This window comes from Ursus arctos, unplaced genomic scaffold (assembly GCF_023065955.2).
Source record: "Ursus arctos isolate Adak ecotype North America unplaced genomic scaffold, UrsArc2.0 scaffold_13, whole genome shotgun sequence".
Lineage (NCBI taxonomy): Eukaryota > Metazoa > Chordata > Mammalia > Carnivora > Ursidae > Ursus > Ursus arctos.
This window is the reverse complement of record NW_026622797.1, coordinates 25,697,666-25,718,406: the sequence shown is the minus strand read 5'-3', so window position 1 is coordinate 25,718,406 and position 20,741 is coordinate 25,697,666. Positions and strand designations below refer to the sequence as shown.

General features: G+C 42.0%; 1 protein-coding gene across 4 annotated transcripts in view; it reads left to right on the top strand.

Annotated features, from left to right (window-relative positions):
- Window positions 1-20,741, top strand: part of ARFGEF3 (ARFGEF family member 3) — a 166,723-nt gene that overhangs the window by 72,275 nt on the left and 73,707 nt on the right. For 2 of the 4 annotated variants that reach the window (XM_026504890.4, XM_057311014.1), the window contains 5 exons: window positions 2,657-2,779; window positions 6,169-6,211; window positions 8,464-8,542; window positions 16,565-16,669; window positions 17,623-17,956. In XM_026504890.4, the coding sequence (XP_026360675.2) occupies window positions 2,657-2,779; window positions 6,169-6,211; window positions 8,464-8,542; window positions 16,565-16,669; window positions 17,623-17,956 (684 nt within the window). The remainder of the gene's footprint in view (window positions 1-2,656; window positions 2,780-6,168; window positions 6,212-8,463; window positions 8,543-16,564; window positions 16,670-17,622; window positions 17,957-20,741) is intronic. The other 2 variants (XM_057311016.1, XM_057311015.1) reach the window with 1 other exon arrangement.

The following is a 20,741-nucleotide window of genomic DNA, read 5'->3' as shown; positions in this document are numbered from 1 at the left end:
CATTGGCTTTGAATATAGTGGTCAGGCTTATCATGGAAACCCTTGTTCTAGGCCCTTTCTGGATTACCAGATGATTATAGAAAGTATGAGAACCTTTTTTTTTTTTTTTTTTTTTTAGAAAAAGTCAAGATAGCTGATAGAACATTTCTTTCTGTGGACTTAAAGATAGTGATATTATCAGGTATATGGTCATTTTTATATTTTAGAAGGATACCCTTTTATCATAGTAAGTATTTACACATCTAACTTTAGCAGGATGAGCTTCTTATATTAACCTTTTTTTTAAAAAAAATTATTTAAGTAGACTCCACACCCAGCACAGAGCCCAACTTGGGGCTTGAACTCACCACCCGAGATCAAGACCTGAGCTGAGATCAATGGCCAGATGCTTAACCGACTGAGGCACCCAGGCACCCCAGATTAATTTTTTTTTACAAGCAGAGTAAACATGCAATGAGTCATCTCCAGTGGTGTACCCCTGGGATTAGCAACTAAACACTAGAAGTGGTGATGTTAAAACTCAAAAGAAATGCATTTGGTATTTAGGAAGGTCTTGCCCGTGTATTGTACCGTATGCATTAAATAAACTCCAGTTCCTCATCTGAGCTTTCTTTCATGGGTCAAAAGTGACCAATACAATTTTTGAAGGGAGGTTGTAGAGCCGGTATGGCTCTCCATATTTAAAAAAATCATGTTTATATTGAGTATGGGTTCACCTCTCAAAATAGCTACTTTTTCATCTTTAATGCTTCTGTACCTTCAAAATCCCCCTTAAACTGATGTCAGAGCTCAGAGATCTTAAAGATCAACAGCTGTAAAGATTTCTGGGGAGAACGTGGGATTTAAAGAAAACTGTGAAATTTTGAGGCGTGAGTAGTCCTGCTGTGCCTAATGATACCACGAGCACTTGTTGCATCGAGGTGAAGCCCCTCACGCATTTGGGTGTATTTCCTGGCTTTCTGCATCATTTCATGACGTGCCACGCCAACGCCTTCCAGGATTAAGACACCTTTTTTCTGCGTATGGATAATTTGTGCCTTCACGCACATTATAATCCGTGATCACGGGAGAAAATGGATTTAAAACTGACATGCCCTTCAGTGGTAATTGGAAAAATAAATTGTTTTGGAATTTGCTTTTCCTTTTTAGCTAGAAATGAATTAATCTAAGCCAACTTCCAATTAAATTCATGAGTTTTTAAATGCTCGCTTGGACGATTAAGCATTCACTAGATAAATTTAACCTTTGGAAAATATTGACTTTTACATCATTAATTTTACCAAAAAGGTATGACAGTGAGGCCCGACAGAAAGTTCCAGCATAAGCAGTAGGGTTAACACTTAGTATCTCTTCCATCTCACTTCTCATCCTTCAAATTAAGTTTGTCATTGAGGTGAGAACACTTTATTTTTATTGTAGATAATTTCAGAGTTCTTCCTGGAAAAATAATTTCGGTTCATTAAATCTCTTTCTTTTTGTGGGTCTAAATATACTTAGTAAACAGGAAAGGATGACCCATCTTCTAGACAGAAAACAGGTAAATTTAAAGCACACATTTATTGTTATGCCCATCCCTAGAGCTCCAGAAGAATTAGAGGCAATAAAATCTGAAGAGTCAGGACATTAAGCATCATCATCATCATCATCAAATAAGGGATTTTTTTTTCCCCCAAATTGGGATTTCTCCATACTTCTAGCCATCAGGGAGTCTTCTCAGGTCCAAGTAGACATTCAGATTTGCATGACCTAAATAGGCCACAACTGGCGTTATTATCTGTTTAGTAGACACACAACAGGGAAGAGAAGCAGGGCCCTGGCAGGCGTTTCTCTCTCACAGGAAGGTGTCCTTGCAGCAGTCCAGAGGCTAGTCTGTGGCTCTCAAATATCAGCCTCGGAGCAAGAAGATGAGAGCCGGCTCGATGGGTGCAGTCCCCTTGGCTTAGGAGCCCCCACGTTTCTACTATGAAGGAACCAAATTTCCATACCAACTCCATGAGCAGAGCTGGCCAAAGTCCCTCAGAGGACATGAGCAATGACAAGATTCACCCAGGGAACCCAGCCTGTACCCTCCCGCCAGGTTTTTAAAGTCCATCCACAGTTTTCTCAATTCAGATGCAGTTTAGTCATTGAGAGATTTTCACCCTAAGCCATGCTTATTAACCCACTGATGCTCTGCTTTATCAGGTTTCCAGAAGAATAGAGATTAACTCGAGAGAGTTAATCCAAGATCAAACCTGTTTATAGTGCAGGAGAAAGGGATTCACTAACCCTTTCTCCATACTCGATAACTCAGGAGTGAGTAAATTCTGTTCCTGTTGGCCATGGAAGGAGCTTTTCCTGATTAATTTCCAGCCACCTGAGTTTGCTCTGGGTAGAATTATTTGGCATATCTAAAAATCACTAATTTTCATTCTCCAATGATACTCAGAATAGTAAATTCTGAGAGTGATAACCTTTAGGAAAGTGTTACTTGCCTATAGACTTAAAAACAAATTTTCAGAGATTTTAAATATTTATAGTACTCCTTGATAATTAGTCCTAAATCAGGCTGACTTTCTGTTTAAGAGGGATTTAATATCCTCTCTGTTTAATTCCAAACTTGGTAATGAACTGATATCTACAGAGAGTGTATGTTGCTATCTTATCTCTTTACCAGGTGTGCATTGAGACATATGTATGTAGCTGTCACCAGCGTAGTATAAACACTGCTGTGCGGGCAACTCTCAGTCAAATGCTGAGTGACTTGACTTTACAGTTACGACAAAGGCAGGAGAACACGGTGAGCAGGCTTGCCGGCGTCTCTGTGTAACTGCATGCTGTGTGTCCCACATCCTAGATGCCCCTCCCCCACCTGCTGCCAGGCTGCTTCCTACTGGAACAGTAGGAGGGGCTGGCTTGGTTTATTTTTATAGATTAAGCTCTTCATATGTTTGCCTGTTGAGAGTTGTTTTTCCTTATGGTTCCTATCATTTTTTAGTTATCATTTTATAATTCACTTTTTTAAATCATTTTTTTAAAACTCAGATTGAAAACTTTTATAAAAAATGTTATGTTAATATACTAACAAATACCAGAAGTTCAAAATTAGGAAAAAGTAATAGCAATTAATATTACATGCTTTGAGGTTTGGTGTCTGTTTCTCTTTGTTAAGTAAAAGATTGTGCTAAGAGGTCTTCCGTCACCTGCTGGGGACATCAGGGTAATGTTCAATTTGCCTTCTCTCTGTCACCAAAGCCTGTTGGAGCTTATTGATCTAAACTTGAACAGATTGTCTAAAATTAAGCATTCCCGGGAAAAATGTAAATGTAATTGGCTTCTCGTATATTTTATCTTTGGGGAATGTTAATGAAGAGATGATTCTTCTTTAAAATAGGTATGTGATTTTTTTTTTATCTGCATCTGAATAATTCAGATTAAAACTCTTTAAAAATCTGCGAGACAAATTTTGAAATGAACACTTTATTATTCTCTAGAATAGGAAATCGCCATGGCAGTCTGAAATATCTCAAATTAACTTTACAGAAATGAAGATCTCATGTTTAACTTAAATCATTTCTAATTCTAACCTTCAGTTATTTTCTAATTTTTAGAGTTGAGTGGAACCTTAGGGTTTTCCTAGTCAAATTCTTTTGTCCCTCATTTTACAGATGAGGAAGAGGAAGCCCAGAGAGGTGAAATTGAAATCTAAAATGAAAGAGCTTAGCAGTGAAAGAGCCAGAACTAAGCCCCTGGGCTTCTGCTACTGCGGCAGCCAGGGCTGAAAAAGCAACACTAATCTGAAAACGCAAATACTGATTTTTTTCCTAATGTTTGCTCTGTCCACAGCCCAAGTTTCTATTAAAAACTCGTTTTATCTTAAGATGGTATTACCTTAGGTTACCCTTTGTTAACAACAACTTCATTTAAACTAGGATTTTGAATAGGATAGCGTGGGAATAGTAGTTTAAGAGAAATACAAACTATAAATAGAAAACATGCTAAGGGGAAAAAAACACTTAAATATGTTAAAAACACATTTTAATAGAAATAAACCTAGGATGTTGAAAATCTTATATTAATGATACTCTCACAGTTCGTCCTTGCTCAATGGCAACATGATGAAATAATGTAATACTAATGGTGTCTTAATGTTTTAAGATGAAACATTTAAATGAAACTTTGTAGTTTCAAAGTGACTTCAGTTGTATCCTTTAATCTTACTTTTAAAATTTGGAGTAGGAGAGTATTAGGTTTCAAGTAGAATGACTCAGCCTTTTAGCCACGTTGCTCTTCTGTAAGAAGGGTAACAGGTGGACTAGAGAGGTCTGGATAAAACCAGAGTGTGCGACTCTTGATCATGGGGTTATGAGTTTGAGCCCCACGTTGGATGTAGAGATTGCTTAAAAATAAAATCTTAAAAAAACAAAACAAAACAACTTAGAGGTTTATCTGCCCCTGCTCGTGGTATTATGTGTCTAATCAGCCTCTGGTCCTGCTCATCACTGACCACCTGGACTTACCCAACCTGAGGCAAGATCCCAAATTAGGTGGAAAATTAGTGTTTCCTGTCATTTCCTTTCTATTACTCATGAAATCCCCAGAGATGTTTCCATGTCCCAGAAAAATAATTCTCAGGATGTTAATATTTGAAGCATATGGGATGTCTACTAGAGGGAGACATAAGTTTTGTCAGCTAAGAATGGTGATTTTTAAAAAGCTAATAAAGGGAAGTTGTCTATAGGATTGGTGAGGTTCATTCAAAGGAGACTGTGTGTTCTCCCACGGCACACCTAGCATTACCTGGGGAAGATGTGTAGCGTGTAGCATGACCCATCACAGGAAAGAATCATGGGCCACCTCACAATTAGAAGACTTAAATACAATGGAAAGAAAATAAATCTAGAATGCCAAAAACCTTAGCATGAAATGTACAGTTGATCCTTGAACAACACGGGTTTGAACTGCACGGGTCCACTAATATACATTTTCTTCATAAACATAGTACTGTATTTTTTCTTTTGATTTTCTTAACACTTTCTTTTTTCTATCTTACTTTACTATAAGAATATAGAATATATTACGTATAGCATACGAAGTATGTGTTAATTGACTTGTTTATGTTAGTGGTACCGTTTCTAGTCAACACTAGGCTCTTAGTAGTCCTGTTTTAGGGGAGTCAAAAGTGACACACAGATTTTTGACTATACGGGATGATTGGTTCCCCCAACCTCCACATCGTTCATGGGTCAACTGTATTTTCAACCTAATGTCCATCCGTACTCCCAGCACAGGTTATGCAATTTGATTTTGTACCATCAGGATCTCGGAGTTATTATCAAGCTTTATTGTTGAGTTATTTAGATGATGAAAGCCATTGTTAAATTATAAGTTACTAATTTCAAAAAGCAAAATTGCCGTGTGTAAACACTTAGGGAGCAGGTGGTAGTGTTTCTCCTGTCCTTTAAAAATGATCCAGACGTATTTCCTCCAGAAAATGTTGTTCTACACTCTGTATTCAGCCGCTGCTGAGCAATAGACGTTGACGTAGCCTCTCACGATGAGCGCGATAGAAGCAGCTGAGCTTGCAAATTAATGAACAAAGAATAGTAAAAATATGTGCCTGTAACAAGTTTCAAAAACAAAACAGTGTCCTGGGATGATTTATATGTCTGGCAGTTGATTAGCCTGAAAATGCCCTCTTCTCTCCCAGTGCTCAGAGGTAGGGAGACTGAAGAACCTTTCCTCAGACCTGTATTTTAAAATTCAGGAACCTGATCCTTCTTATTACTGAGTCTGTATTCAGTAGGTGCCAATCAAAGTGTAGGCTGTAGCCTTGGAACAAACTACCTGTGCAAAGGTAACTCACCTGCTTATGCAGAGATAGCGCCACGCCCTAGCTCAGCACCCTGGAATCACACAGTGCCGAAAGGGCTTAAACCTTTATGGAGGTTGTGGAGTCTGGAATGAGTTATTTTAGGAACTGATGAGCTCAGTTCCAAACATCAGAGTCTTCTCCTAAATACCATGAGTAATGAAATGCTATCAAGACCTGAAGGGTGCACTTAGGAAAGTTAGTTGAGCCCAGAGCCCTCAGAATGACATTTGTTCCCTAGAATTTTCCATTGCCTAAGAGTCAGGAATTTTTGTGCCTGAATCTCCTAATTGTCCTGTGTATGTCTCCCTTACTAGATAATTGAAAACCCGGATGTCCCACAGGAATTCAGGAATCAAGGTATTGGATTTGATTTTTGCTAGTTTGGTTTAAAAAGCAAGTCTAAGAATGCCTACTGTGTGCTTGGCTCTGGGAATGTAGAGGTGAGTGGGGGCGCTCAGGGAGCTCTCAGGAGGTTCAGCTTAGCTTTGCCTTACCGGCTCGTACTTCATCCCTGTTCCTTAACCTTCCTTCCGGCCCTGCACTCTGCCAGCTGCACCTGTTTCTGTTCCAACTCTGTGAAGGGGGGTAACTCTTCATATACCTTCCTCTCGGAGGCTGGATTTTTTTGTGGGTTTGGGTTTTTTGTTTTGTTGGGGTTTTTTTGTTTGTTTTTTTGTCATTGTTTTGTTTTGTTTTCCATGAAGTCAGGTTTATTAATTGTTAAAACTGGGTAGAAGGTTGTGGAAACCTGATCGGCATAGAGCTATTGTACCAGAAGTAAGTTTGTGAAATGCCATTTTTTTTAATATGGAAAAAATGAACCTCACAGGGAATCTAACAGTAGGATAAACAGCTTGGTGTAAGTGGCAGATGAAATCAAGGTAAGGAATTGCATTCTGACCCAGAGGAAAAGGAAAAACAGAGGTCTACGTATAATTGACAAGCAGTTTGTTTTTTGGTCTTCTGTTTTGTTTTTTGTTTGGTAGTCTTGTTTTCTGAAAGAGATATGAAAAATTCAAACCATCTAATTAAAAAAATGAAAATATTTTTTCAGATTTTTTTCAATAATTTAAAAAATACTGGAAAATCTGCTTTTCTTTGATATTTTTGCATGTTAATAATAAGAAAAGGTGGCAGTGGGGAGGCAGGTGGTTACAGAGAGGATGTAAAAGGGAACGAAAGGGGGAGAGAAAGGCAGCCAAACAGCCACTATTAGGAGAAACAGAGTAATGGAAAGAAATGAGAAACGTGGTATGTCATCTCTGAAGGCATTGCTGGAGCATGTTGTTTTAATTGCCCCTTGCTCCCTTCTTGGGCTGCAGACTGGAACGTTCTTCAGCATCTTGCCACCTGTGGACGCTCCCAGTGATGCGCTCCACCTGCCTTTTCCTCTCTTGGGCAATTGCGGTTCCATAAAACCTTCACTTCGGTTTTATAAACCAAAGACAAGGTCCAAGTCCTCTTGGCCAAAGGTTTATCTTTAAAAATATATATTAGTAAAAAATGGATGGACTCACATTTATCTAAAACTGAGTTTAAGGACTACTTATGGTTTTTACTTATTTTTAGTGGTGTCTTATTGTACCTTATCATTTCTCAGGTTTGTTTCTGCATGGAAGATCATAAATTCGCAGGATTAGCCGTTTCTCTTTCCCGCCCTCCTCTGACTTTACTGTCATTTTCTGTCTTCCGCTCTTGCCATTTTTTCTCCATCTTCCTTGATCTCATGGCCATTTTTTTAAATCTCTACATTCATCAAGTAGCCACAGTTGTATAGATCTTTAAAGGTGTTTGTTATAAGAAGAACAAATGCTTCCACTTGTTACTTCACTGAGCCCAACAATTCTGTGAGAATGGGATTATTTTTCCCCCATTCCACCAAAGGGAGAACTGAAGCTTACCCAGGCTCACGTGGTCAGCAAGTTGTGGACCAGTACCTGACCAGATTCTAAATTTCACCCTTTCTCCAATACTTTCAGTGCTTCTGTGGGAGTTTTGTTCCTAGTTTCTGGACGTGAACATGTTTAGAGGGAAAATTCTTTCTTCTGGCTTTGGTCGTTGCTCTGTTAGCAACTGTGTGACCCGAGGATGCTGGGAAAATAGGCAAAGTAGTAAAGATGGTGACGAAGTTATTTTGCCCTTTTTCCCTAGTTCCTTAGTTTGAAAAGCCCATCTTTCTTCCACGCTGCCACATTTTATCTCCGTGATACAACTCAAATCTGCTCAAAAGATCCAGAAATTCCAAAGGTCAGAATAAGGGATACATTTGTAGTCTACTGGCCTAAATATTGAGACGATTGTTGTCAATTGTGTTGTTTCTTAAATTAGTGAAATCTCTTTTTGTTAAGTGTGAATGAGTTTTATATATAATAGTAAACAATATATCATTTTCTGAACCGTATTTCTGAAGTGTTCTTTCAATATTCATTACTGTAGAAATGAATAATTATATTTTCTAGGATCATTTTAGTGGCCTAAGGAAGGCTCAGCATCTGAAAACCTTCTTTTCAGTCCTGAAAACATTAAGAGCAGAGGATGGGAAGGACTGTTGAGGAAGCTTCTAGTGCCCTCTGCCAATGTCTAATGCTTGTAACCTCTTCTGTTTGAAGGGTCGACAGTTGAGTCCCTCTGTGATGACCTTGTCTCTGTGCTCACTGTTCTGTGTGAGAAGCTGCAAGCCGCCATCAAGTAAGTGCCTTCAACACTGGTGTTCTTGTTCGCCGGTGGTCTATTTCTGAGATAACTCTTGTCTACAGCATCACTTACAATTGCAGATTATAGGGACAATGGTTACCCCCATTGGTATTCACCTGTTATTCCTGAGAAATCTATTCAGTGACTTTGGGCAAGCCCACATTACCAAATACCATGACTGAAGGATATAATTTTCGCATGAGAAATGGGAAAACAGTAGCTTACAAAGAAGACTTAATCCCTCTAGCATGGAGCTGAGTGACAAGATTGTTGGCCAAGAGGTAGTTGACAAAGCTATTTGAAGTAACCTGGGCATGTCCCAGCTGTGTGACTCTAAATGAGTCTTCTCACTGACCTCTGTTAATGGCAAGGACGGACTCTGTGGTCTTTCTATATTTCTTCCAACATTTCCCGAGCCTGTGAGTTCACATGCATATTTTTGAAAAGAACACATTGCTCTTTTATATACTCATTTTTTGCATACCAGTTTAATCCTCGATATTAGATCATATAGATGATATCCACAGCTCCAACTCTCCATGCAGTAAGTTAACTTATTAATTTATGCATCTGTAGTAAAGCCAAATCATAAAAGGTCTAGACTTTCCAAGATGAGATGAAAAGTCCTACCAGCTACATATATAGTTAATTGCAAAATCCACAACACAATAAGATTCTGAAATACCCTTTGAGTTATGAAAGACACTATCATTTGCTAGTAACTAGAATATTTGATAATTCAGAAAACTTTTACTTATAGTATTGCCTATGTAGTCATAAGTTGGGGGACATAATCTAGTTGAAACAGTGAGGTCTCTCACGTTGCTGGAAAAGTTGCAGAAACTTGTTAGTTTTGTTTTTGTTTGTGTTTTTAATAAACTTAGGATTTTTGAAAGCTAAGCTTAGAATGACTCTTCAGAGTTTTTGGCCCATGGTTTCTATATCAGTGTATCCATCATTCCTCTAGGTCACCAGCCCATTTTGACCAAATTAAGCTCCCTTCCTCTTAGGCACTTAAACAATGAAGAGACCTATTTAATTCATAGGTAGTCTAAGTGAAAAGGAAAAGCGCTTCTTCCCCAGCCCCACCCTCAAGTTTCTCTCACCCCTGGACCCTAGGCAGAACATTTTTTTTCCTCAGAAGGCATATATCTAAAAGCAGATAGCGTGTGTAGTTGGCTTCTCCTGTTCTTTGCTCAGGTCCCCATCTCCTCTGACCATGGAGAGTTAGGGCAGTAGGCCTGGGACTCAGATTGTGATCCTAACCTCAGGACTCTAACACCAACTACAGTGACCCCATCTATGGAGTCTCCATGTGACCTGATTACCTTGGGACAGTTCCAGGTTGTGCCTGTTCTGTATGATTGTAATCACCCTGCCTCACTCCTACCAGTGTCCTGGCTGGGATAAGTTATATATTCACTCTACTCATCCATGGCCAGGGTTTAGATTTCTTCTAGTGCCCGTTCCTCCCCACCCCTGCCTAGTTCTACTCCCTCATAGCAGAGCCAGTTGTTATATCAGAGCTGGGGGATGTTTCTCATTGGCTGGTTTTCTCCTAAGATATAATCATATATGGTGTTTAATCACTATTGGCTCAACTACATTATCTTTGTTGCATTAGCTGGGTAAAACCCCTGTTTGGCCCGTTACTGCCTCTTGACTTTGGGAAGAGCTCTCAACCCTGTAAATTGTATCCTATAAAATAATTAATATGTTATTTATTATTATTTGTATATAATATAATAATAGTGATATAAAATATATTAGGGTTTTTGTAAGAATCCAGTGAGAAAATTTACTTAAAAGATAGTTGATTCCCAATAGCCAAAGATTACCTGAGGCTAAGAGAATTTGGTTTATCAACTTGTAATAGTGAGGGAGCCTGTACACTCTGGGGAAGCCAGGGTATCCATGCAAAGGATGTTAGGAGGGATTGTTACAGATTTGAGCCAGAGTTAGGTGATTTGGAGTGGGTGAAAGGAACTGAGGGTCTGTTCAAGGATTGGGTGCTGTCAGAAAGTAGGGGCATTCCCTGGATGGGACATCTTCATTTTCATTTAGCTGATGGGAGGAACAGATAAGGGGCTGTCATTGTAGGAGAAACAGGAGTCATTCACAGATGAGGATGATATTTGGTCATTTTAGTGGTTGCACAGGATTCCTTTTTTATTTTTTTTAAAGATTTTATTTATTTATTCGACAGAGACAGAGACAGCGAGAGAGGGAACACAAGCAGGGGGAGTGGGAGAGGAAGAAGCAGGCTCATAGCAGAGGAGCCTGATATGGGGCTCGATCCCATAACGCCGGGATCACGCCCTGAGCTGAAGGCAGACGCTTAACGACTGTGCTACCCAGGCGCCCCAGGATTCCTTTTTTAAATCTCTGTTCAGGCCAGTTTGTAGATTGGCTTTCGTCTTGTTCTGTCCCCGTTGTGGAGAGTCCTCAGCTGATATTAACATTCTGTGAAGTCGTTTGTGTTCGCCAGGGGAGCACCCCGGCTAGCTGGTAGCAACTAGGCAGTTGCCAGCTGTCAAAGATGCTTCTTCTCCATCCCCCACCCCCCAGGTCTTAGCATTATCAGGGAATAAAACAAAGACCATCAAGACTTTGAAAAATATAAAGGCTATGTTCATTACCTTGCAGGCAAGGGGGAAAAAAAAGCTACACATTTTTTTTTCCTGAGTAGTGTGCTAAGAGAAGACTAAGGTTTTAAGTACTAGAAAAACTCAAGATAGTTATGCCATTAATAATTGAAAACTAGCCCCCAAGATAAGTCAGAACAAATCTGTAGGTCTATGAATGATAGATTTAAAACATACCGTTGTTCATTGGTCAGAAGAGTCTTCAGCTAGGTGCAGTAAGGCCTTCAAGTTCATGGCTCTTTAAAGCCTGCACGTCTCTAACATCAGCTGTAGGGACTGCCATCTGTAGAGTGACCATATGACCTAGTGTACCTGGGACAGTCCGAGGTTACGCCTGTTGTAATTATTGTAGACTTTCAGTACTGGTATCTTCTAGGAAGTTTTGGGATAAATGGAATTTTTTTAACTGCACAGTGCCTAACATATAATAAATATTTGCTATATATTCTAAAATCGCTTGCTTACTTTTAGAATTGTCAGTGCTACTTCTGGTCTATGATGCAGTTTGGGACACTGAACTTCTTACACCAGACATTTGTAGATTATTAGGAAGATACACAGCACAAACATACATTGCAAATGCATCTGTACGCATACTACAGACTAAAGGGCATAGATTTCTATCAGTCATGAAAAAAAATGAAAACATTTCTGAACCATATGACTTGGAAATAGGTGTTAAACAGGAAAAGTAATTCATGTGACACGTACATGTTTTTCTAGGATTTCTCATTGGACATTAGCTCAAAGATGGCTTTAGGCATGTTGTTATAGAGCTTAATGGCTTTTATAGAATTCCCATGGTCTTGCTTGGTTTTTCAATGCAATTCCCCAGTCATCATTCTGCCCCTGGAGACTGCTCACTGTGTTTGAGTATGGTCTTTCCCATCATGATTCCATTTCCCTAAGATGATGGTTCTGTTGCTAAGGAAGCTGGGGTGCAGCATGCATAATCACTAGCTTAAACAGGACACCTGTAAGGCCACCTGGTCAGATGGTACCATGCTCTTGACTGCTTTCAATCTGGTGGTTCTCTTTATTCTTCATGTTCAGTTTTCACACCTTTTACAATTTCTTCTGAATTTCCTACCCAAACTCCTTTTATTTCTATTAGCTAAACTTGACACCTCTCCCACCTTCTAAATATCTTCTTCCTCTGAAATCACACCACAGTGCTTCTCCGCAATAGCCGTTTCCAAAAATCAGGGCCCACATACCTCATAGGGCTTTCTCTCTGTAAGGGTATGTAGTCATGATATACTCAGTCTCCCGGGAGGAGTCACAAAATTCATCCAGGTACGCAGAACAACTCACATGCCTTAGAGATGTGTTATTAATAGAACGCTATATTAGGCATGCTGAGTTACATGATGCTTTTTAAATTCAGGAGTTTTTGGAAGGATAATTGGGCTTAGAAAGATATTTATTCATTCTCTGCCCATTGGGCTCCTGTCAGCCTCTCCCCACTTCCCTCTCCTCCCAGTGCCGAATGTCAGAGAGGAGCGTACGCCAAAGCATTCTCAGAAGCAATGAGGCAAGGCCAGGTGTTCCTATCACGGGTTTGATTTCATTCCACTTCTTACACAATTACTTAAAAGTCCCTCTCTCCTTTTGCTACCTAAATTCAAATTATCTCAAAGGGAGGTAAGGTCCAAATGATTCATCATCAAACAAAATTCTAAGAACGCCAGAGATCCAGAACGTGCTGCCAGATTACCCTTGCAGGCAACTTGTCAGGATGGGGGCTCCTCAGCTTTCATGGCCCACTGGTCTACTTACGAGAGTCGTTCTTCATGGATCTTGAGCCCGGGAAGAAATTCAGAGATGAGCAGAGAATGAGACCAGAAGCGACTCAACCTGCCAGCCATGAAATGCTCAAACAGAAGACCGGGCCAAGGGACTCGCCACCCTCCATGTCGGCAGATTTTTCCTCATGTGTTTTGAAAGAGTTGGCTGGTTTCTTGGCTTCTCACCCCCCTGTACTTTTCACATATTTGTCTGTCTTCAGTCAGACGAATGAGAACTGCACACATGTGCTGCACATGCGTATGTGTATCTCGTGAGGGGCCCGTGTGGAAGCTGCTTACATTTCAGACAGCTCTTAGTGACATGACTCATGCAAGGCTATGAGCACCGGTTTTTCCACACTGCTGCGGCCCACAGAAAAGCTGCTGCGTTTGGTCTCCAAGGAGACTTCCAGGCCAGTTACCTTGGCAATGCATCCTCTCTGTCATCGGGTCTGATGACTTGGGGTTCAGTATTGCTGTGGCGTACTCTGCAGGTATTCAGAGGGAACTCGGCTGCTCGTAGCTTTTCTGTGGGTTCCTTTCCAGTTTCAGAAACTGAGAATTTTTATCGTCTATAGTTCTTTTAGTTTTGTGGTGCGAGACTGACAGTTTGAAAGACAGACATTTTTGAATTGGGGCATTTAATCATTATTTTTCTTTTTTCCTTTTTAAGATTTTATTTATCTGAGAGACAGCATGAGCAGGGGGAGGGACAGAGGGAGAGGGAGAAGCAGACTCCCTGCCGAGCAGAGAGCTCGAGGTGGGGCTCAATCCTAGGACCCCAAGATCATGACCTGAGCCTAAGGCAGATGTTTAACCGACTTAGCCACCCAGGCACCCCAATAACTATTTTTCTTAATAGTGAGTCCAGCGATTGGTCAGAAAGATTAGTCTGAGACTATAGTGGAGATGGTCCTTTTCAGAACTTTTTCAAAACGTGGCTTATTGGAGTTGCGACCCTTCTGTTTTGCCTTCTCCGATCTGTTCATTTCTACAGCATCCAGAATGATTGTTCTAAAATATAAATTTGGTACTGTCACTCTCCTACCTGCAGAATAAGGTCCAGACAAGTCCTCCCAAACCCTTCCTGATCCGGCCCTTGCCACTTCCCCAGTCCCACCTCTTGCCAATGGTATCCTTACACTCTGTTCCAACCACAGACCACCACCACCCTCTCCCTAACACTGCCCTGCAAGACTCCTACTTGAACTTTAGGTCTCCATGAAGATGGCTTTTCCTTAGAAATTCTTTCTGGATCTCTCTAAGGATTAGATGCCACTCCCAATATGCTCTCATAGAACCTTGTGTTAAATTTCTCATTTGTAGCAGTTCCTATACAATGCTTTATCTACTTGCTTCCTTGTTTCTCTAGTCCCAGAAGAATATGCTGTTTCTGATCAGGAACGATGCCTCGCTCAAAAGTGTAGGGAAGTCTGTGGGCGTAGGAGTATAGAAGTGTAAAGTCCTTACCTGGCCCCAAAATGGCTAAGTATGTCTTCCCTTTCTTATTCTTCCTCCAACCACCACCTTCCTCTTGGCACATAGTAATAATTTTTGTGGAAACTCAGCCTTTACCCACCTCTTCTTCCCCCCCTCAGCAGGTGTGGTATAGTACATCCAAATATAAGTGGAATTTCCTTTTTTTTTCCTTGAAAGATTGTACTTATTTACTTGACAGAGTGCACACAGCAGGGGAGCGGCAGGCAGAGGGAGAGGGAGAAGCAGGCTCCATGATGAGCAGAGATCCCAATGCAGGGCTCAGTCCCAGGACCCTGAGATCATGACCTGAGCCGAAGGCAGACACTTAACCGACTGAGCCACCCAGGCACCCCGTGGAATTCCCCTTTCCAGAATAATGGCATTATTTGAATCATTGTGCAGTTCTCTTTGGACAAGGGAGAGCATCACAGAGTATGAGTCAGCAGACTTCTTCCGTGAAGGGCCACATACTGCTTCTGTTCTCTGTTCATTCCTGTTATTGTTTTACAACCCTTTAAAAACACAAAAATCATTTTCAGTTCATGGGGCCGTGGGCAGGGTTTTGCCCTTGGGCTGTACGTTGCGAACCAGTTTAGAGCTTGAGGTCAATTTTACAGAGACCTATTGCCGCAGAATCTAACATAACACTTAAACAGGGGACCCTCAGCCCCCCCATCTTGCGATCCTTCATCTTGCGTCTGTGCAAACTTTCTCAGTTCGGCAGTGGATGCGTGTCATCTCCTGGGCTTTGGGACAGTCCGGTGTTAACTTTTCTCTTCTTCCTTCCTGTCTCCTTAAGTTTCTAGTCTGCCTGTCACTGGTCTTGCCTCTCCCGTCCACCCCCTTCTCCTGGGAGTTATTTGAACTGTTAAGGGCATTAAACTTCCTTTTGGTATTTATTTAAGTGAGGAGAAAAGAGACACAGCCAAAAATGATTTTTCAAGACAAGTTCCTCCTTTTTTGGAACATATAGGACTCCTGAATAAATTCTCTTAGAAGTATTTATTATGTATTTGTCATAAATGTGTGCTCGAATATTAAATTCTTCCTTATTCCTGTCGGTCACTTACCACCCACCTGGAGTTTAATACTTTCTGGTGGGTTCGGCAGAAAACTCAGCCTGGGTAGGAGAACACGCATCCCATGAAGTTGTCTGTTTTTTTAATCTGGCTCTATGGATTAATCTCATAATAATAATCCGAGAAAAATAATTTGTCCATTGAAAAACCATGTTGTCTTCAAAAAAGAAATTCAAATGCAAGTTAGTAAAGTGTTGACCATTTAAAAGATAATATGATTAGTGGTCTTTTGAAAAGTTTAGACAGTTGAACACATTAAGAGTTTGAACGTTTCTGGAATAAACCGTGGAATTTAATTGATAATGATATATCAGTATTGGTTCTTGAATGGTAGCAAATGCGTCTACTAATGTGAGCTGTTATGAGCAGGATAAACCCTCTGTGCTGGGCGGGGTGGAACACAGTAACTCTCTTCCATGCTCAGTTTTTCTATACATCTGAAACGGTTCTAAAAAACAAAGTTTGTTCATTTAAAAAACCTCCCCCGAACTGTATCAGTTTGCTAGGGTTGCGGTAACAAAGTCCCATAGACTGGGTGGCTTCCGTAACAGACACGTATCTCCTTCCAGTTCCGGAGGCTGGAAGTCCGAGATCAGGATGTCAGCGTTGGTTCCTTCCCAGGCCTTCAGGGGAGGATCCGTTCCACACCGCTCTCCTTGGTTTGCAGACGGCCATCTTCTCCTTTTGTCTTTTCCATTGTCCACTGTCTGTGCGTGTCTGTTTCCAGTGTTCCCCATTTTACGTGGACATCCGTCAGCTTGGGCTAGGACCCACCCAGATGACATCACTTTAACTTGATTACCTGTGTAAGAGACCCGATCTCCCATCAGGGCACATGCCGAGATTCCAGGGGTTCGATCTTCCACAGAGAAATTTTCGGGCATGCAATTCCACCCGTCATGCTAGCCCCCCCCCCGCCCATGAACACTTCTCTCACGCTGAACATTTTTCCACGTGTTTCCCACCTGTCACTTCCTTAATTCTGCCTTCACTTTGCATGCGTCGTGTGTTGGTTTTGTTCCCCAGTGACCAGCAGCAGCTGCAACTCCTGTACTTGGAATGTGTCCTGTCCGTGCTCAGCAGCTCGTCCTCCGCCATGCACCTGCACCGAGGCTTCACAGACCTGATCTGGTGAGCACCCAGCCACATGCTCCCCCCCACACCGACCCCACGGTTCTCCCCTTCCAGCTCCGCGCCCGGGTCCCTTCCCGTGGCATCCGTGGTCGACTGGTCACCTCATGTGTGTGCTAAGGCTTTAGAGAGAAAGTAGGGAATTGGCTTTGCTCACATGCACTGGATCGAAATACAGAGAGAAGCTTATGATGATCTTCACAAAATAGGCCTCCAAGGGCCTCTCGTGCTTTGTTGGCACCATAGGCTCGTGAGACTCAGGAGCTAGGAGATATTTTCTAGGTTATTCGTTTATCCTAAAAGTATACGAAGGCACCAGGAAGTTGCACGGGGCTGGGGGCGGGGGCAGAGCTAGTGAATGTTATTCTTAGCCCTTCACTGGTACATTCTCCATCTCAACTGGAAGACTAGTCACTTAATTATAGCCAGAGAGTCCCCCGGGTGACAGGGCCCACAGGCAGCCAGCTAGTTTCTCTGGGTTCCTGGGCTTTTCCACACGGAGGAAGTCGAACGATATGTGACACTATATGTGTCAGAATTTTAAATTAACTTCTCAAATTAGAAGTAGAAATAATTTTGGTGTTTAAAGTAAAATGAAACTTTCTAACTAAGCCATTAAGCATTTTGAGTCAGTTTCTTTACATAAGATGGTTTCTTAATACTTCTCTTGATATTTTTATTTTTTTAATTTATTTTTTTAGTTATTTTTATTTAGTATTTTTATTTAGTTAATTCTGCCTTGAGCTATGAGGAGAACGACTCTGTTCGTATACCTAGAAGTGATGGAGAGACATGGAAAACGGGGGCAGGATGTCGCCAAAAAGAGAAGCAGTAAAGAACCCAACTCTGATTAGTCATTTTTGTGGCATCTGGTATTTACCCTCAGGACTGTATTTGCACTTTATCCTTCTGCCTTGTTAGCAAAACCTATTTTTCCTCCTGTGTCTTCCCAGGAAAAGCCTTTGCCCTGCTCTCATCGTGATCCTGGGGAATCCAATCCACGATAAAAGCATCACCTCTGCTCACAGCAGCAGTGCTGGCTCCGGCGTCGAGTCAGACTCTGCGTCTCCAGGAGTTTCTGACCACGGCCGGGGGTCGGGCTGCTCGTCCACCGCGCCAGCCCTGAGCGGGCCCGTGGCTCGGACCATTTATTACATCGCGGCCGAGCTGGTCCGGCTGGTAGGGTCAGTGGACTCCATGAAGCCCGTGCTCCAGTCCCTCTATCACCGTGTGCTCCTTTATCCCCCACCCCAGCACCGGGTGGAAGCCATCAAAATAATGAAAGAGGTAGGGAGGCATGAAGAATGCCACCGTGCTTGCCAGGAGGCGGGGGGCAGTGTCTGAACACGGTGTCTTGCCTACAGGCAGCACTCAGAAAATGTTTGCCGATCACCTGCTAACACTTACTTGGGACCACATGGTGTCCAGTAATCGGCAGTATCTTTAGGGCTGGGGTGTGCATGCATGTGTTGAGAGCCTGGGTGAGGACAGATTGATTGGTGCTCACTGATGCAAAGTCATTGATAATTTAAGCTGCAGGCATTTGACTGAGCCCCAGGCTGATTTCATTCCGCTCCCTTAGATACTGTTTATGCAGATATGTGTTTATTCCCCTTTGCCAAAATTGGATTTCAAAGTGATTTTATACTCAGGTTGTACGCTATCCACCCCCACCCCCCAAAATCATTACTCATCTCTGACTAGTAAAAGGAATCCCTTTGCCCCATTCCTTCTTGGGCCTCATATCGCAAACACCATGACCCCTGCGAGAAGGTAAAGTTGTCCAGCTCATGATAGCCACCCAGTGTGCTCGTTCATGGCTTTGAGGAGGTACTTCAGATAAGAATTTCTCTGCTTTCTTTCAAATAACCAGAAAGAAAAGTGATCAACATTTTTGTATTTCTGAACTTGTTCATTGCCTTTGTTTTTGGTACCTATGACCAAACAACAACAAACCCAGAGTAACAAAATTCCTTCATTGATGATTCATTTATTTTAAGTAGTATTCGCTGCTCATCAGTTTCTCAAAAGCTTAATTTGAAATGCCACTTGGTGTCGTTTTAATAAGAGTTGACTGTAATGAACAATGAAAAGTTCTGACTCTGCATTTCTAGAAATGAAGGAATGATCCGGATTCAATTGCTGGTTAAGAAAATCTATGAGCACACAATAATAATCCTTTTTTCCCTTACCTTCTATATGCCTAGCACTTATATTATCTTTAATCCTCTTATCACATATCACAAAATATCACATACATTATCTTTAATACTCTTTAGTAGTTCTTTGATGTTCTATATCAACTTTTCCCAGTGAAGAATGTTATTTCTTTTCCCCATCACAGCCTCAGGCAATGAGAATGAAGGGTCAGCTTTAATACCTGACCACTCCTAGGTTGGCGAACCCAATACTGCTTTGGAAGCAAGTGAGACTAGACTAGTTTGTCACCACCCAGACAGCAGTGGCCCTCCCTTGGGGACCTGGCCCTACCCTTGTTAAGTGTACACCTAGGGACTCAAGATGGGCTTTCTCTGAATAAGCACATCTTTAAGGGGAAGAAAGAAGAAGGGACTGGTTACACACGCTCAGCCCCTTCTAAATCCACCAGTCAGATCAGACTCCCCCCCATCGGAAGGAGGGGAGAGAAAGAGAGGAAAGAGGTCCAGAATTATTCCATTAGATATTCCTGCCCATAGAGATATAATGCCAGGAAAAGGGAATTTTCCCTCCCACAAAGAAACTAAGGTTCCAGAGGGTCAAATGATTTGTCTGAGGTCCCAGAGAAAGAGTCCTAGTGCTAGTCCCTCTGACCCCAAACCCATCACCTTTCCCGCAGCACTCTTATTACCATACTTTGCTATTGCAGTGCAGATGATGCTGGGAGCCCCTTTCCATGCTGGCTCACCTACCCCTTCCTGAGCCTGAGTTGAAGAGTCAGGGTTTGGATCCTCTCTCTCTCGCTCCCAGCAAGGCTGTAGTAGCTAAACCGTTTAACTCTGAACTTACAATTTTTTAAAATCTCTGCATAGTAGTAATATTCCAAAGGTTCAAAATGCAATAAAGTTTGTATAAATACTCTGTAAGTATAAAGGGCTAGACAAATATTTGGCTGCTTATTGCTATCGTAAGGAAAAGAACTCTGTGGAGGCTGAAAATAGCTGGTCTCATGACCTCCTGCTCGAGTAGTGCACCAGTCCTAGCCCAGCTCCCTGTCTGCTGCCTGCCTGTTTGCTTCCTTTTGTCTTTCTGAATTTAGGCTCATAAATCACCACTCTTAACAGGTTTTTTTCAGGCTCTAATGGCTCCTGTTGCCTCTCTCATCAAGTCTGAATTACTCTGCCCAGTTTCTAGGTCCTTCTGTCATCATTCTCACTTCCCATCATTCCCCAGGATCACCCTCAGTCCATCTGGCTGACCCTGCTCTGTTCAGACCCCCCTCCCCCGCTATATCCCCACGGGCCGTTCCCCTTAGCAGAGTCGAGCAGGGATCCCAATACGCCAGACACAGCCAGCACTTCGTGTTCGTTTATTTACCAACTCTCCCAGGAAGATAATACCATGCCCAGTTTCCAGATGGGGAAACTGAGGCTCCATGAGAATCTACTTGCCCAAAGTCCTCGTCAGTAGCAGGGCTGCCGTGTGAACCCAGGCGTTCTGAGGACAGCTGTCTCTGCTGTCAAAGTCCTCCTCCTTTACAGTTCCGCTTCCTTAAACCACTAAATTCTCTAAATTCCACCATTTAGCAATTACTTGTACGTCCCGTCCCACCGACTATTTCACTGTATGACAAAGTACACACTTCTCGTATCCTCAAATATGTGTTGGCGTCCACTGCTCCTGTGTGCCCCCCCCACTACCTGACACTGCAGTGCCTACATTAGAACGAGCGCTCGATGAGTTACGACTGAACCACAGGTGGGCCTGCAGACGGGATAGCTGCAAAGCAGGTGTTTTGTGCACAGCAGCCACCTGTCGTTCCCGCTCAGATCCACTCGCTGCCTGAATGCAAAGTAAATACATTGCGCACGGGCTCATAGGTGTCCAGATGTATTTTCAATAAGAATTCATTTAC